Source organism: Opisthocomus hoazin, chromosome 4 (assembly GCF_030867145.1).
Source record: "Opisthocomus hoazin isolate bOpiHoa1 chromosome 4, bOpiHoa1.hap1, whole genome shotgun sequence".
Classification (NCBI taxonomy): Eukaryota; Metazoa; Chordata; class Aves; order Opisthocomiformes; family Opisthocomidae; genus Opisthocomus; species Opisthocomus hoazin.
The window spans coordinates 90116428-90134198 of record NC_134417.1 but is presented as its reverse complement, the minus strand read 5'-3'; the positions used below and the strand labels follow the sequence as shown (position 1 = coordinate 90134198).

The 17771-nt window shown below is 40.8% G+C and overlaps 1 protein-coding gene across 1 annotated transcript in view; it reads right to left on the bottom strand.

Annotated features, from left to right (window-relative positions):
* Positions 1-8620: 8620 nt before the first annotated feature.
* The window catches only part of MINDY4 (MINDY lysine 48 deubiquitinase 4), an 83202-nt gene continuing 74051 nt past the window's right edge, over positions 8621-17771 (bottom strand). The window contains exons 17-18 of the mRNA XM_009931007.2: positions 14643-14715; positions 8621-9810 (exon numbers count right to left, since the gene is read on the bottom strand). Of these exons, the coding sequence (XP_009929309.2) occupies positions 9762-9810; positions 14643-14715 (122 nt within the window). The 3' untranslated portion in view covers positions 8621-9761. The remainder of the gene's footprint in view (positions 9811-14642; positions 14716-17771) is intronic.

Sequence of the window (17771 nt, the reverse complement as noted above, 5' to 3'; positions counted from 1 at the left end):
TTTTACTTTATTATTTTTTTTTAAGCAAGGAACACAATTTCTCCTTTAAGCAAAAGTCACCTGTTCCCTGCATCCCAGAAACCTCATAAACGACCCTTCTCTTCTCAGACCATACTGACATTTTGCTGTCAGAGTCCACAAAAGAAAGAGGCTTCCTAATGCAGATGCACATTAGACACAGGATATGAGAAGTGGACAAAATAAGCAAGGGAAGAGTAAAAATTAATGTTGTCTTTATGCTGTGAGTTATAAAGCCCCTTTCATTGCTCTTAGCAGTTGAGAAAACGCGAAAGGAGGAAGCACAGGAGCAATATGTATTTGGAGAGCACAAGCTGTCAGAAGAATTTAAATCTAGGCTGGTTCAATTAGAGGAGGCTAACAGCTCCTAATCTGGTGTGATGGCTCTTTATTCTCATCCTCAGGATATTTCCCTGTATTTTTAACTCTCTGTTCTGTTGAAATTATTAGTGGATGCCTTAAAACCTTACCAATTCTATGCAAAATTAAAAGAAATAGTAGTTATCACTCTAATTCCTCTTTCTGTGCCCTCTGCTACTCATGCACACACATATTCCTCAAAGCATATGGTGTGCAGCCATTAGACACCTATTTTCTCTCTTAGATGACTGAATGGATGGGTATCCATAGCTTTATTTCATACTGTTAAAACAAAAAAAAGCCTGATTTTCAGATTTTCACATACTATATACTCATGTGCTACTGACATTGAAAACTCCTGAAAAATAATACCAATAAAAGAAGAGTAGATTCTAACATGTGCATTGTATTTGTCAGGTTTGCAAACTAGAATCATAACTTTAATAAAACTGGATTGTTTCTCACGGAACTGTCTTGACCAAGAGCAACTGAGGAAGGATATTGTGCGTGATAGGACTCCAGCCCTGAGAAGGATGTCAGTCATTATAAAACTGTTCTGTATTGAAGTGCTCATAAAAGACCGGCTTTCTTCACACGCCATTGCGAAGCATTACTCATTTGTCACACTACCTAGGACTGACATTTACCAGCCGTGATTTGCTGTTGTGATATTTTTCCCTTTTACTTCTGTTCACCAAATGCAAAAACCATACGACAGCAGATTTGAAATCATATCAACAACATATTACAGGCACTTAAAAACAGGAATACGGAGATGTATCATAAACAATAAGACATGAAGACACAAACTGTGAACCTCTTTCTCAGCCAAGACATAATAGCATGCGAGACAGTTATCTTCCATGTGAGATAAAAATACGGAGCATGCTGAAAACAGTATTTAGCTGATTTGCACTTGGCATGAGTTTGGCCCTTAATATGTTTTTCTCCTGAATTTAATCATCAACAAAGTAAACGAAATGTAGACCTAAAACTGCATCACAAACAAGAAAAAAATCTGAGTAACACAAAAATTCGTGATTCATGATGTCCTGTACCTCTAGAGTAAAATGATTTGTAGCCTCTTCCATGTTTAAGGTGGATTTTTTTTTTTTACTTGGGTTACTACAAGTAATTTACTGTTGCACCTTCCGCTTACGATGATGCCTTTTTAATGTTTAGGATTTAATCCCCCCCCAAACTTCGGTAATGTGACCCATGTCACACGCACAGCTGACTGAGCGGCTACTCAGTAACTGTGATCTTCAGCTGGGGTTTTCACTTCTCTTTGGAAGTAACCTTGCAGAAAAGAGGATGTCCTCAGAGGAACTGTGCCCCCCAGCTTTGCACAGGTGGAGACCGTGGACCACTCCCTTGCCTGAGCCAGAAGTTCTATTTTTCCATGCTCCCTGCAGCAATGATCCAGAATTCAAGGTCTGGAGACCTTGGCTCACAGCCACAACACTTACAAAACCAAGTATGCTTCAGCAAAAGGTATGTTTGTGGAATGTAACTTTTAATCTCATCTTCTTTGTGTCTCGTACAGAAAGGCGCTGAAAAGTTTTATTCTTTTTTTGGTTACACATTCTTTGCCAGTGCTTTGTCAATTAATAAATATTTGCTGAGTTCCAGTGCACAGAGTATTTTTACAAATGCCCAAAATACTTCTTAGAGTAATTTGGAACTCCTTGCCAAATGACAAGTTAATGATAAGAAAATAAGCAGAACACCCACACAAGGTACAGATAGCTTGGGTGTTTTATCAGGACTTAGGATTGTGACACAGTCCTAGTGCTGTCATACAAGAAATCTGCGCTTACAAAATCTCATGTCCAGGACACCTTCCAGGTCTCAACACTGATATGCCTCTTGTGTGCGCACATGAGCAACCAAATTTTATCAGCTGCTCCTTCTCCAGATGCTGCCAAATTCCTGCTGCTCAGTCCTGTGATTTCTTTCACAAAGAGATGTTTCCCTATCTCACTGCTAAAAGCTGTGAAGTGGAAGACGGAGGTAAGAATGGTGCAGGAACCAGGAGGAATCTCTAACCCATCACCTCATTCACTCATTTTGTCAAGTACACGGGTCTGTAAACACATTTTTCTTCTTTTCTGACTTTGTCATTCACACACATCGGGATTCATTTGAACTAATCATCCTGGGCTTGCAATAGTCAGTATAATCAGTGGAGGTCCAGCCAGCAGCAGGCAGGGAAGTGAAAAATACAACTCACTGAGTAGGCATCTAAAACAGGCCGGGTGGCTCATGCCCACATTGTGCCTGTTTCTCACCATGGCTTTAAAGATAGTCCTGTGTCACTGATTTACATGGTGATATCCACCCTGTAGACAACTCTGATTAGATTAGAGGTACCCTGCCTGAGGTTCACAGAAAAGACTAAAGTTCCTACAGAAGGAAGCTGCCTGAGCAGGATAACTATTGCCAAGACTAGTCAACAATGTTGGAAGCTTTTGGTTTGGGATGACCACCTTCAGACACATGAAGAGCAATCATGTTGAGGTTGTGGATGCTCACTACTTTCCAGTGCCCTTATAGGCATTGGTACATCAAGCAAAGAGTGTTAGAGAGATCTCCTAGTCAGCAATGCATGGACCAGCTGTGAAAATGAAAAGTGTTGCATCTGAACCCGTTAGCCTTGTTGCACCCCCGCCAATTAGCCTCCTTAAAAGAGTGAGGGTTTATAAGCTCAGCTTCAGAACTTATTCAGAATTAATGTCACACTGCTGCTTCCAGATTTACTATGCCTGAGTATCCAAATCTAGTCTCTGCACAGGACCACCTCAACTCAAGCTGTCTACAGCCAACTCATTACACTCTATTTTTTCACAAATAATCTCAGGTTTCTCAAATGGGCCTTGACAATTGAGGCACTCAGATCCACGAGTGGCTATAAGACATTTTAATCTGCGCAGACCAAGGAGGTGCTATGTAAAGCATGCTGTGAGCAGCAGGTAGTGTGTACGCTGCCGTGGAAACCACACACTAGCTGAAACTCACCCTGATGCCAAGAGCCAGAGATCAAAGAAACAGTGCTCGAGTTCAAGGGGCTATTGAAAGTCTCAATGTTACCATTCTCATGAAGAGCTAAGAGTTGTGCCTTTAGCAACTGTTGCAGTTTAGCATAAGTACTTCAAGCAGAAGAAAAATTTAAAAACCCACAGCAGATGAAAGTTGAACTCTTGGATTACTGATAAATATTTATCTTAGAAAAAAGCCATTTTGCATAATTGAGAGGGTTTTTCTTTTTAAAATCGGTGCTTATTTCCATGTTAATATAGTCAACAAATATTGTTAATGACGGACATCACAAAAATAGGTTGCTTTGCACTGTAACAACAATCCCTCCCCACCCTAGTTGAAATGACAAATAAAATAGCTGATTGAAAATGCCCTTTTTCCTTTTCTAGTTTCATAAACAAAGCTGCTCAGGAGAAACTGCTTCCTTATTCAGAGCTAATGTTGGATTTATTATCTTTTAGCCAATGAAAACACATAAATGAAGAGTGCTTGTATATAAAAAGTGTCCTTAATGGGAAGCATTTTCCTTAGTTTATGCAGCAGCCTGGGCCCTTGAACATACGGACATGCAGGAGCAGTCATTTTCTTTCCATGCAGAAACCTCTCTGTTTCCTACATGATCTTATTGAAGAACAGAAAAATACAATAACGCACGTCCTTCACAAAGGCTTTGGTGCTTGATTCTTAAATTTTATGTGTCTACAAACACGAACTGAAGAGACAAATTATTACTTTGATGTGGGTTAACTCTTTATCACCCACTCTGCAATAATTGTCCTTATACCAGCTGTGGTCAATGTGAAAAAATTCAGGGTGGTTTCCTCCATAGGAAACTCACCGTGAGACAGGAAAATTAAACAGAGTTATTAAAATCACGCAAATCTCTGTTTTATAGAACCATAAAATCATAGAATGGTAAGGGTTGGAAGGAACTTTAAAGCTCATCTGGTTCCAACCCCCCTGCCATGGGCAAGGACATCTTCCACTAGACCAGGTTGCTCAGAGCTCCATCCAACCTGTCCTTGAACACTTCCAGGGAGGGGGCATTTACAGCTTCTCTGGCCAACCTGTTCCAGTGCCTTACCACCCTCATGGTGAAGAATTTCTTCCTTTATCTAGTCTAAATCTGCCCTCTTTTAGTTTAGAGCCATTCCCCCTTGTCCTATCACTACACAGCCTTATGAAAAGACCCTCTCCATCCTTCCTGTAGGCCCCCTTCAAGTACTGAAGGCTGGTACCACATTATGTTTTTGTAATCATACCCCACATCATGCAGGCTCTCTGAAGAACTATTTCACTCCTTAAAAAAAATTGGTACCAGCATTTTCAGAATCAACCAGTGATTTGAGGTCCTTGTGGTTTAATGGAGCTCCCAACCACCATCAGAAAATTGTGCCTTCTTCAAGTGCTGCAGTTTCAGCAATTGAATCTTTAAATGCCCCTAAAGCCACTCATCACTTCTGAAAAACTTGGCTTCTGGCTGTGTCATATTTCAAAGCTCTTCAGCTTTCCTCTGATTTCTAAAGTGATCATTTCCTGGCATTTCCAATTAGCCCATTAGATACTTTAGGAACAAAACCGAAAAAGAAATCTGCCTCAGAAAAGTGAAGACTTGAAAAAAAAACAGACTCAAGTTGTTGCTTTTGCTCTACCTGGGAAAAAAACACATAGTGACAGTAGAAATTCAGTCATGATAGTCAGTCATCATACCTCAAAGTTTTACCAGATTTGACCAGCATAACAAGGGCAGATTTGTACAAAACCAAACACCAGCAGGTTCATCAAATTAAGTCTGAATTTTACGCACCATGATGAGTTTTTCACCAGTGCTTGCTGCTATAATAATAAAACATTTTTTCTGCCTCAGAGTAGAGCTGCAGATGGATAACAAACCTACTCAGTGTGTGCACATACCCACCTTGCCCAGACTCCCAATAACTCTGCAATGTGACTGCCTGATTTCGATCAGAAGGATGTGACTCATATCAGACTAAACAATGACAAGCAACAAGGTCTTTGCAGTTTTCACTACCGCTTGGGTAGGCTTCAAACAGAACATGGTGGACAGGGGTACCTGGACTCAGCTAGTTCCTCGTGCTCTAAACTAGCTGCAGACTAGTCGGTTGAAGTCCCTGTAGTTGCCTGAGGGTACCACCACCAAGGTCAGCATGGGCTGATTTATCCCACTCTAACTGCACTATGGTTCCTTCTCACAGAAGAGGAGGCTTAACTGCTTATTATTCCACCAACCTGATGAGGGCCATGAAACATTTATACGCTAATCTCCCAGATTAATTTCCACTAGCAAATTTTATTAAAAAAATGAGGAGGAAATCTGGGCTGTTACTATTACCATTGCTTTAAATGTTTTATTTGTCTGAGACATTCTGTACAAGACAAAGTTAAATATACATTTTGTACAAAGGTGACATACATTGCACCTTTACAAAATAGTACCTCTGCTTACATATTCATCTACATACACAATATGCCATGTCTGTTGTGAGCTAAGGGGTCAGTTTTCAGCAGACGGTGTATTTTTTTATGCCACAGAACAAAAGAGAATGAAATGAAGACATCATGCAGACCAAGCGCCAATGTCACCAGTGTCTTTTAATGCTCAGTTATCAAATGGTCGCTGTTTTATTCTTTTCAAGAAGGCACATTCATTGAGCAATGAAAAAGAAAATGAGAAACAATGAGGAGGAAAACGTAATTTAAAAAAATAGAGGTGTGCTGCTGGAACAGGATATGATTCTACACAGATCTGTGCAAAGGTTTTTGCATTGCTGTATAACATTTTGCATTGCCTTGTATGATTGACTCAAAAAGCCCTGTCCTGTCTTAAGGGAAATAACTTCTGGTACTTTATATCAAATAAAAATATGCAAGTCTTCTTGACGCAGTAAGTGACCAAGGTAATGCTCTGGCATTTTTCTGCAGAAGAACTGGTTCTAAATGAATGTTTTGGCTGCACCTTTCCTCTGTATGCAAGGCTGCCTGAGCAAACCTCAAGAGGCATCTCTCTTGCCGAGTAAGGACACTGCCATCAAACACACGGCTTTTAGGCTCCAGGAGCAGGGACGGTGGAAGGAGCTCAGCAATGCTGAACTTCTCTCAGTTCTCCAGCTTGCTGGAATTACCCTGCACAGGTGGTGGTTTGGTGAAAAGGTCCAAGTGCTTCATTTCTGGCTTTGCGAGTGAGTGCACAGGTGAATCTGGAGTTAGTTCATCTTAAATAGATGGCAGGGGGACAGTGGGCTTGGCAGAACAAATATATGTGAACATAATTATGGATAATGGGTAAGAAAGATCTGTCTCACTGAGATTCTGTTGTCAGAGAAATTAAGTTCCAACAAAAATACTCTCCGTAACCAGTGATGAGGGAGCCTCAAAGTTCTCTGGAGCTTGTTTAAGAAAGAGGGTCAGAGCAGGGCCTCTCCTCATCTTCATTCATCCTCCAAGATAAACCACAAACTACAGTCTATTTCCAAGCCCTATTCACTAATCAATACTATTATACCCTGAAAAGTCCTTACATCTTCATAAGTGAAATGCATTTGAGGCAATCCTCTTGGGCACCCTTTATACTCATCCACCTACAGTCTGGAGCACAGTTCACATCCTAAAGCAAAGACACATCACACTGATACCTCCCCTTCTCTGAACAGAGGAAAACAGCTCCTCTGAACACGTCTGCACTGTAGAAATCCATATTTCAGTGGGATGAAATCTTACCTGTCACAAGGCAGCTCACTCCTTCCCCAGACAAACACTTATCTTTGCTACTCTTCTAACAGGGAGTGGAAGGTTATCTCCAGACTGACATACTTTAAAGCAGTGCTTTAACGTAAATGATGTAGGTTTACCAGACGGTAAAATCCAGAAAGGAATTTTTTGTTAAAGCTGCTTCCAAAAATCTTTCACCATATTTCATCTTTACACTATTTTCTGTCCAAATGTATTCTGCAAAAAATATTGTTGTAAGGTAGGTGGGAAAATCAAACTATATTTTGCTTCATGAAACAAAGTGTGGACTACAGTTCACAGAAACTTCAAGAGGAACAAAGGCTTTAGATCTGAGATCTTTGACTTGTTTGGGATCTCCCACTTGTGGAAACATTGAAGCTCACACTGAGGCAAGCTCTTCCTGGGAAACCGGAGTGAGTCCAGCGGAGGGCTACAAGGATGGTGAGGGGACTGGAACATCTTCCCTACAAGGAAAGGCTGAGGGAGCTGGGCTTGTTCAGCCTGAAGAAGAGAAGGCTGCGAGGGGACCTAATAAATGCTTATAAATATCTCAAGGGTGGGTGTCAGGAGGATGGGGCCAAGCTCTTTTCAGTGGTGCCCAGTGACAGGACAAGGGGCAATGGGCACAAACTGAGGCACAGGAAGTTCCGTCTGAACATGAGGAAGAACTTCTTCCCTCCGAGGGTGACGGAGCACTGGAACAGGCTGCCCAGGTAGGTTGTGGAGTCTCCTTCTCTGGAGATATTCAAGACCCGCCTGGACAAGGTCCTCTACAACCTACTGTAGGTGCCCCTGCTTCGGCAGGAGGGTTGGACTAGATGACCCACAGAGGTCACTTCCAACCCCTGCCATTCTGTGATTCTGTGATTCTGTGAGTGCTTGAAGTATGGATGGTGAGTGTATCTTAACGGCATTGCTGAGTCCACCAACAGCTGACAGTACAAACAGATCCCTATATACAGAAAGATGACAGGGTTTGCCAAAAGTCATGTAACATCCCGGTGGTAGAGTCAGGAATGAGCTCAGATCTGATGCTGCCTATGCCTCCGAGGCTGAACGGGAGATTTTAATCCCACAATGTTTAAAGCCGTTTGCCTATCTAATCTAAACCAAACAAATTACATTACACTGAATTAAGTAAAATTAAAAGAGCTGAAACTCTGAGATGCTTTACTGCATATAGATAGTTTAATGCGAATGAGAAGCAAATGGGAGAGAGATGTTTATTCAAGACTAAACTTTCCTGGTACTCTGTAATGGCTTATATTCAGGTTGGTTTACAAATCTAACTGAAGTGCTGATTCCCCGAGATTTGTATTTGCATAGTCAGTTTGGTATCTTCCCACTACACACAGCAGGACATTGAATTTTTGTTGGAAATTGATTTTGGAAAGAGCAACTAGTTTATCAGGACTCAGGAGACTGCATACTGACTTGGAAGAAGGTGCTATGATAAACATCAGAAAGTAAAAGTTCTTTATTGAAGTCTCATGAAATAGTCACTCTTCAGAGAAAGGAATCATTCTAGGAACACAATTTATCTGCTTTACTTCCAAGGCATTTTTTCCAATCTTCAGTTTAGTAACTTCTTGCAATTTTGGTAAAGTGTTGCTAAAATATGCTACTTAAAGAATTTATTTCAGAATACAAGCTGCTGTTTCAGTACCTCATGATACTTCTCCACAGGACATGCACTTTATTTAATCATGAAAAATGGTATCTATCACAGATAGGCACCATTTAAACTTCAAACCTAACAACTCTTCTGTTTTCTTGTAATTATGAAGAAGCAAACCACAGATCTTATCTATCACTTTGTTGTAAGTAAAATCTAGTGTGTAAGTAGTTACAATGGTATCAATGTAAAGATACTGGTACAGCTATCTCTCATCCAGAAAATAAAATGAGCTACATCAGTGAGGCACTGTTACTCACCAATCGCTTCCAGTACAAGGAACGGATCAGTGTTATTATTCTGGTAACACAAAACCACAACCCTCACTGCAGATTTTATGACCCAACAAGAACCTTGTATAGGTCAGGCTTTATGTGAAAAGCCCATACGGTTACCAATCTGTTTAGTGCAAAACGAGACTTACTAATCCAGGTGAAGAGGTGAATATATAATTCTCAGACAATATTTTATACTTGCACTGGAGTTTTGTAGGTGAAGAACTAGGCGGTACAGAGAAGGCTTGTGTAGTGACAGAAATCTGGGTTCAGCATCTTTCATGAGATGCTTTGAAACAATTGCAGGATACAGAATGGATCCAGAAAGAGACCTCAAAGGGACGCTGACGACTTCACTGCTCCATCTGTAACCTTGCTTTGGTGGTGGAAACTCACTCTACTCTCAGAAGCTCTATGTTAAAGCGACAAGGAATTTACGTAAGTGTTGTTTATATTATAAGCAAAATATCTGAAGCACGAGGTGATTGAGGTGAAACTCTTCCAGCCTGCAAATCATGTCATTCTTCCTCAGCGTAAACTGCACAACACTTGTCCTATTTCCAGTATTGGTGGGAATAGGAATGTGCTAATTCAGTCATTTCCTTTTTGTCTTTACAAATAAAGTGCAGGTCAGGTCAGGTCAGTCACAAGATTGGTTCTGTGCCATTCCAGTCAATAACAGCTCCTTGCCACCTAGAAATGAAAGCAATCATTTTACATCCATCAGTTAATCAGGTCAGTGGAAAGGTAAGCCAACACCCCCCAACCACCCAATGAACCTTAAAGAGGTTAGGATGGACTTATTTGGGATAACTCATCACATCTTCTCAACGGGAAAGGAACAGAAGAGAGGCACTTGTGCCTCCTAATTTTAAGTGCCCAAGTTTGGAGGTCAGTATCCTTACCCTTCCTCCAATCTCTTCTAGGCAATAGAGAGTCCTCAGCAGCAGCTGATACAGAATAAATACTTCTGTGTTGCAAAGACTGTAGGGAATCTCCAAGATGGGTACAAGCACTAACCCTGTATAACCTACATAACAGCCCAGTTTCAGCTGTTAGTAGGCTATTTGCACACTCCTATACAGGCAGGCCTCTGAGTAGGAGACCCTGAGACCAGATCATTTCATTTAGCAGCTGTCTTTGCTCCTGACCTTGGTTCCTTTGAGGTATTCAATAGCTCACTTTAATGGCAACGTTTTGCTTTTCCTATGCTGGTGTCTTGCATTTTCTCTGCCCTCATACACTAAAGATGTATATGAGAACAATGTTTCCAAATGAGTTCACACACATGTGCACAAAAACCTTCCATGTTTTTAATTCCTGGCTCTGTGTTGGCTGCTACTGCTCTGCTGCCCACTCCAGGAATGCAACCAACACTGAACACAAAGAAGGTATCGATTTGTCACCAAATGTGTCTTCAAATCATGGCAGAAGACAAAGATCCAAACCAAGGCTTGGTGAAAGCAGGATGATGCTCTCCAGTGACTTCACTGGGATGAAGTGAGCCAACTTACTGCACAGTCAGAGTCATTCACTGCATGAATTGCACCCTGGTCCATGCAATTTCTGGCGTTTGCAAGTTCATGGTCCACAACTTCTGAGAACTAAACTATTGCATTCCCAGTGTCAAGTATTTCTGTCTGTTTTGCAAATCTGTCTCAGAGTGCGTGTGCACAGTAGTAAGACACTGGTGAGGGGGTGGAGACAACAGTCATTGCCAGAGTGCCACATTCTTTCTGTTACCGAGGAAAGAATGTGTCAGCAAGGGGTATGGCAGCTCAGTCCCTGCGCTGAGCAAGTCAATTAAGTGTAAAACAAAACCAAAAGCTGAATTCATCCAGTATTCAGTGCAAAGTCCAAAGGAAGTGATCATCTGAGGGCTGTGATGAAATTTTTCATTCTTCTTTTATTTGGCTGAGAAAATGAAAATTAAAAATGTGCAGAAAGACTGTCCTCATCCTAGGACTTAGTAGGAATACACAATAGTGATGCCTCACATCGTAAACTAAAAGCAGAATATGTTCTGGCTGGGGATATTCGACCTAGTCTGGCATTCGCCAGCGGTGAGAGCTATCCCTGCCAGAGGTTCAGAATATCACCCCAAGAACATCCAAATACAAGTGGGAAGTCCCCTTCGGTCCCCACTGAATTTTTCAGGTAATGCCATCAAATCATCCCTTATCTTTGTGTACAATCTTCCCAAGGCATTGCCTTCGATCTCACCAGGGTGATTAAAGCTTTGAGAGGGATCCACAAAGACTCCACAGAGGCCAAAGGACACTGAACAAAATCTGCTCTGAGACTGTACTGTGCTCTTTGAAAATACTAACATTTGCTGATACCATTTTTGCTGTTGTGGCTTAAGATGTTGCTAATCGCTATGCAGCGAGGAACTGGCCTTTTTAAAGACAGGTTTTCAATAAAGAGCTTAAACAGAAAACGGTATTTCGAAGCAGGACTCGAGGTAAGTTTCATAACAAGCCTTATCTCTTGTGTTTATTTTAAATCCATTTTTGCTGAGCTGTTTGTAGAATGAAAAGCAAACTTTGGCTGTTTGCTGCTATAGAGACAGATTCAAAACTTTTTTCATCTATTGAATCTGCACAAGAAATGGTGTCATATAGTGAGGAACCTCACTCACCGGTACTGAACAAGTCTTTTCTTTACAGAAACAAAACTGTCTTGATAATTCAGCATGATCATTTCCCTAAACTATCCTGCCAAAATGTAAATCAAATAGAATCCAGATTCTAGCTGCTGATTCAATTATAATTTATCAGATTAGCAACATCAAAATTACGTTTGACTCATCTGGTTCAACTACAACTTCACCCAAGGGTCATGGAGTTAACGGGAACCCAGAAGGAACTGTTTCAGGCCCTGAACAATGCTCAGTCTGGAATAACATTCAGAGATTATCTCCTGTACTAATCATTTGGTATTGTTTTAGAGCACACCACTAATTCAGGATGAAATGCCCATGCTCTCCTCTCATCCACTCAACATCCACTGGATGTCTCACTGCAAAGCCAAACAGGTGAACTAAAGTATCATACAGCCCCTCTACCACAGAGGAAAGGTGATTATGGAGGGTTAACAAATATACCACTGAACTGAGATTGTAATGTCAGATCCAAGTTTTATTCCCCTCAGGCAGACCTAACAGATGTTATTTCCGCCAGTGCAGAGACGCTGAGGATCGTGACTGCGATGTAAGAGTATTCTTCAGGGAAGAACGGGATAAGGCGTCTGCACGGCATCTCCCAAACAACCCAGGGAAGCACATTCCAGACATCTCTTGGTCAGAATCTGACTGCTTCTACAGATGTGGAGGGCTGAAAGCCACAACAAAAGCACATGGACTTGTACTGACTCTGTGGCTGGGAGCCTGAAGGTTGAAGTGATGGCGACTAGTCATTGTAGCCATCTGAAGCGTTCGTTACCTGCTTTAAATTCAAATCTCTCTCTTCTGACATTTTCTAGAATAGGGACTAAAAGCATGAGCCTCTTCCTCCTGCAGAAGCAAAATAACCCTTCTCCTCTGATAATAATAAAAACAACAAAACCCCTAAATACAGAAGCAGACTATTACATACGCAGATTTCCCTTTGGGAGGGGATAAGAGAACAAACAGCAGACAGCTGTTAGGCGTATAACTCCATGCATTTCACGACGGTGGTGTTCAGGTATTAGGGTAAACAATGCATAAGGCTTTTCATGGATTAAATCAGAACTGAGCCATGTGAATGAAAGGAAAATCCCCAATCAACACTGGGAAACAACAGTTAATCTTCTCAGTTCTGATTGTTCAGACTGTAAAATTTTCCACACTGCCTGAGAAATCATCCTGCATTTTGTGATGAGAAAGGTTTGATAAGAGCTTCATCATGAATGCTTGATCAAAATAAGCAACAGTTGTTTGCTTGTTTACTAAAAATTACTTTAGAAGTTTTTTCCACAGTTATATGATAGAAAACACTTCTTTTTTATATCCCCATTTGTTAAAAATATTGGTTTGTTTTTTGTTTTTTTTTTACTTTTCCTTATATATTGTTTGTTAGTTGGAAGAAAAAGTTCTTAAAACAAAAAGGAAAAATATAACATGAAAAACCTTTAGCAGCAAGGCCATGCTTAAATAAATACGCTCAAAGTAAATGGAGAATACTGAAAACAAGGAGCCAGACTGATCAGGGTAAATCAGACAGTCCTAAGAATGGTACAAACAAAATAAATTGACACTGGAATTTGCTGGTAATTTAATTCTCCAGAAGATTAAAGCAGAGAACTTAAAATAAACAAACATTGCCATTACAAAAACTGCATAACTTTGATAGAACGCCAGGAATGGAAGATGTTCTAAGAGCAACGTGGGTTTCTGAGGCTATATATTATTTATTTTAGTTTGTAGTCATGCCTATGTGTCACTGGAACAGAGGAATCGATACAATGCATATGTGCAGGGAGCCTGGACTAATGTCACTGCCGCCCTGCTACAGGATGCCTCTTCTACTTATCGGCACCTTATTAACGGCAGCCCTGCATGAACGCACTGTTTGGCAGCCATCCCCCCCCCCCTCCTTTTTTTTTTTTGGTGTTTTTTTACAGGAGAAATTGTGGTGAGGAGAGGAGGGAAATTACAAGAGAAATCTGAAGCTGCTTGGCTTGCTGACTTAACAAATGTTACAGTCTTTGACAATGAGGCTTTTACTTCTTGCTCCAAAGATATTCAGATAGCAGCTTTCAAAGTCATGTTGATGGAACTTATATAAAGCTGATTTTTCTACCCAGTTAAATTTCTCCATTTTGCTTCTTTCATGTCTCACTAAACTGAAAATGCTCTCATTAACTTCAGCATGACTTGGATAAATTGCTTAAAAGTCCATAATTGAATATTGTATAGACCTCAAAATGGCCATGAAAATCCTAACATGACAGGAACTAGTCTTATATTTAATGAGCGAATATGACCTAAGAACTGTCAAGAATAAAATCACAAAATATGGTGTTTTGCCATCTTGAGAAACTCTGTGCTGCCCACAGACACATGGAAAGTTTGAGAAAACCAAGACCATCAAGTACAGGGCTTCATGCATTGAGAATGGTACCCAAGTCCCCCAGTGCAATTATATTTTTCAGAAAAGACTGATGAAGATGGAAGAAATTTTCTCCTTTTCTCATTATACCTCTACAATAGGAATCGATCACTTTTGGGAATCTAAATTTAGATCTACTGAAATCAAGTTATGTTCTCCAACTGAATTTGGCTCAGTCAGTTCTTGGTGATGTAACGAAGGTTCCTCTAAGAATGAAGTGAAGACCTTAGCCAGTTTGATGTTAACTACACTAACACACAATTAAGTGTGTAATACGTATTATCACAGCCTGGCCTATTCAGATTCTTTCTGATTTTTAAGCAGTAACTTTGCAAGATTACTTGCTGCAATATTTTTTACCACACTCCAGCCTTACATATATTATTTATATCTACTGAATATATCTGTATGAAAAACTGTAGTTTCACTTACCTTGTCCTAATACAGTGCTCAAGTGGAGGAGTAAGATCGTTTTCTTTATCTTCAGTGCACATCTGAGTTGTGTCTGAAGAGAGATGTTAGACATTATTAGTGGCTGGAATATGTTTCTATTCATACAGAATACCACAGTAGCTCCTAGAACTCCACCCCTGGTAGTGACAGACTGCCACTCACACCGTAGATCTGCTAGCCCAAAACAAGCACGTATCCACCTTGCATTGGCATACCCTGGAAGATGAGCACTGCTGGCACTTGAATCTCATGACCTCGTTCACAGCAGCTGAACAGAGTGGCCACAGACAGGGCCAGGAACGCTCAGAGTAGGTGCCACGACTACGGCTCTTTGTAGATAGCGTGGGCTCTGTACCTGACCTGGGAGTGGACAGTCTGGCACTCACTACTTTGTCATCTCTTGAACTCTTTCAACTAGTGGTCTACTACCTGTTCACATGATGGCAGGCTAAAGGCTGAAAGTGGGTGACTGAATGCAAACACTGTTGGGAATGATCCCCAGATTGTGCCCAGTATTAGATGTTCTGGGCCAGAAACTTGCCTAGTACTGTGCTGACTACTTAACAATAAAGGTGATCGTGGGACAGTGTTCAGACTCATGCCCTGACCCAGGTTAGTTTATTAACGCAGAGATGCTTTCAAGGAAAAACATGGATTTGAAAGTGAAAGAGTATGCTGGAGGGCCATCATGAGGTTTTTATCCTGCAACTGATGTTGTAATTACTAAGAAAGCAGTTTTCATTCTCAAATACTAAGCACAGCGGTAGTCCTACACTTGAAATCCCAAGTCCAGTCCAAACTGGGTTAAGATTCTTTCACCTGGGAAAAGATTGTCCCTTGACTGTTGAGAAAGAAATGCACAGACGGGAGAAGACAATGTTGCGTCAGATATAAGAGAGCTACCACAGGCTGTGAGCATTCCTTCGGGACATAGAGGCAATTGCACTGTTCCGGGGAAAACAGAGACTTCAGTGTCTCAGACACTGGATCTGTCAACAGTGAAAGTAGTCGCTGAACTTCCCAGGGAGAAAACATCCTACGACCAGCTTGAATGTCAGTCTGCTCAGCTGTTTCCTGTTTTGGAGTAAAACTCTATAGACTACAGCAGACCGGGTTTTTTTTCTTTTTCTTCTTTTCTGTCTGTCCTCCAGCCAATGGGTAGGTTGCGAGCCACAAATGATGCCAAGGCAGGGTGTAGGATATGGGTCTGCTTCAGTGAGACTGTAGACAGGATGGGAGGCAATTGCTCTCACATTCACAGTTGCCAGTCTCGGATATATCTGGCTTCCTCGTGTCCCGGACAGGACCTGGATCTCCCTTGCCTGTTCATCTTGTCGGTACAAATACGTGCAGAAAACTCTGAATGACTCTAAGGGCTGGAGTAGTTGGAAACAGACAATATTAAAAGTATCTAAAGTACTGGCAGTTTTCTCCTAGATCGTCAGGAACTTAGAGGTACACAAGAATCTTTTAAGTTTCAAAGGGCCTCTTCTATCCTAATATTGAAGAGTTTAGAATGGTTTGTCAGAGGTTGCCAATAGTATTTGGACACCTCTAGGAATCCCTCATACTGATGTTCTGGATCTTCTCATAGTAAGAAGCAACAGTCACTGTCCCAACCATAGTACTGGTAGTAGGACAGGCATACGGCATGGCTGCCTTTACCAGTTACTGTCAGCTTGATGAATTTTGTTGTTTTCAGACTTGAGTTCTAACCAGGAGGTTTGAATGGAGGTTTTTCATACAAAGGAATAGCAAAAAAGTATCACTAAAGGTGTATCTTACAGAATTAGGCAAGGAACATCTAGCTAAGTTAATTAACCAACAAGCTGTGTTAAAGTGTTTCGTACAGCTTATTTCGAGCAAGCAATACTGAAATTAATCTCTTCCATCTTGGAGTCACCAACAGCAAGATGGATATGAATATGATCTCTTATATATTCATTGATATTCTAAGCTAAGGGCAGTGAGAAACTGAGTGCCAGCACGGTTGCAGACAAACTTCATTCGGAGATATGATGAGGTTCAGAAGAGAGGAATCTGAACAGACAATCACTGAGAGAAGAAATACTGCTCATAATTTATATGGCAACCTTAGGAAGTGATGTTTTATTGATTATCTTTCCAGAAGGCTTTTGCACATTGGAACAATCTCATCTTAACTGTGAATAAAAACTCTTCTGAAAGAAAGTGTCACAATGAATACACCAGCCTTCCCTAGAAGCTGCCTCCAGTATCGGAACCTCTTCTAATTTCACTGCTTGAGCTGCCTTCTGTGGGATCTGCAAAGGGGCTGATGATAGTGTCTACGGCTCTGGAAGAATCTTCTGAGAAATTCAGTTATATTCTTAGCAATTATTCAGCTGCTTTTTGAAACCACCTTTAGAAGGATACTGAGTTGAAGGCATGCACCAATGAGATCTAAGAATGACTTATTAAAATAGATTGTACAAAAATTCCCTGTATCTTCACTTGGAGATAACATATTGTAGATGTTAACATAGGTAGGTGTTAACTGCACATATTAGAAAGAAGGAGCAGTTTCTCTCTGAGCAGTACAACACACTCTTTCGTACAAGTGCTCTCTATGATGTGTAACAAAAATCCCATAATCTCCACTCAGTCCCTAAGCATCTGACAAAAGAAGACAAGCAAAATGCAGAGGGTTATTAATTTAGATACACTAGCTTGTTTTCCTTCTCTGCTTATCAGATATTTCTACCCCAATGGAAAGGATTGAAGAACCTTGATCTATTTAGGATAGTATGTTGAATTCACTAGCAGGCATTGCCTCTTTTAGGAATGATCTTCATATTTCTTGCCTATATTTTGGTAAATGATTATGAGAAACAGGGCAAATTCTCAATATAAAGTGGCAATTGCTATTACCCCCAAAATGTAACTCTGCTCTTTCTTTCTGGCTTTTTTGCCTTTCTTGCCCAGCATAATTTCTTCAAGATTTCCTGAATTGTGACCTTGATTGTCATCTTCCTAATTACAAACAAGATTCCCATTTCAAGGAATTCACCTTCTTGCTAGTGAAAAGCAAACATTTCTAACCAGCACCACTATGTGGCTGTGCAGCACCCGGGACCTCATGTTGTATCT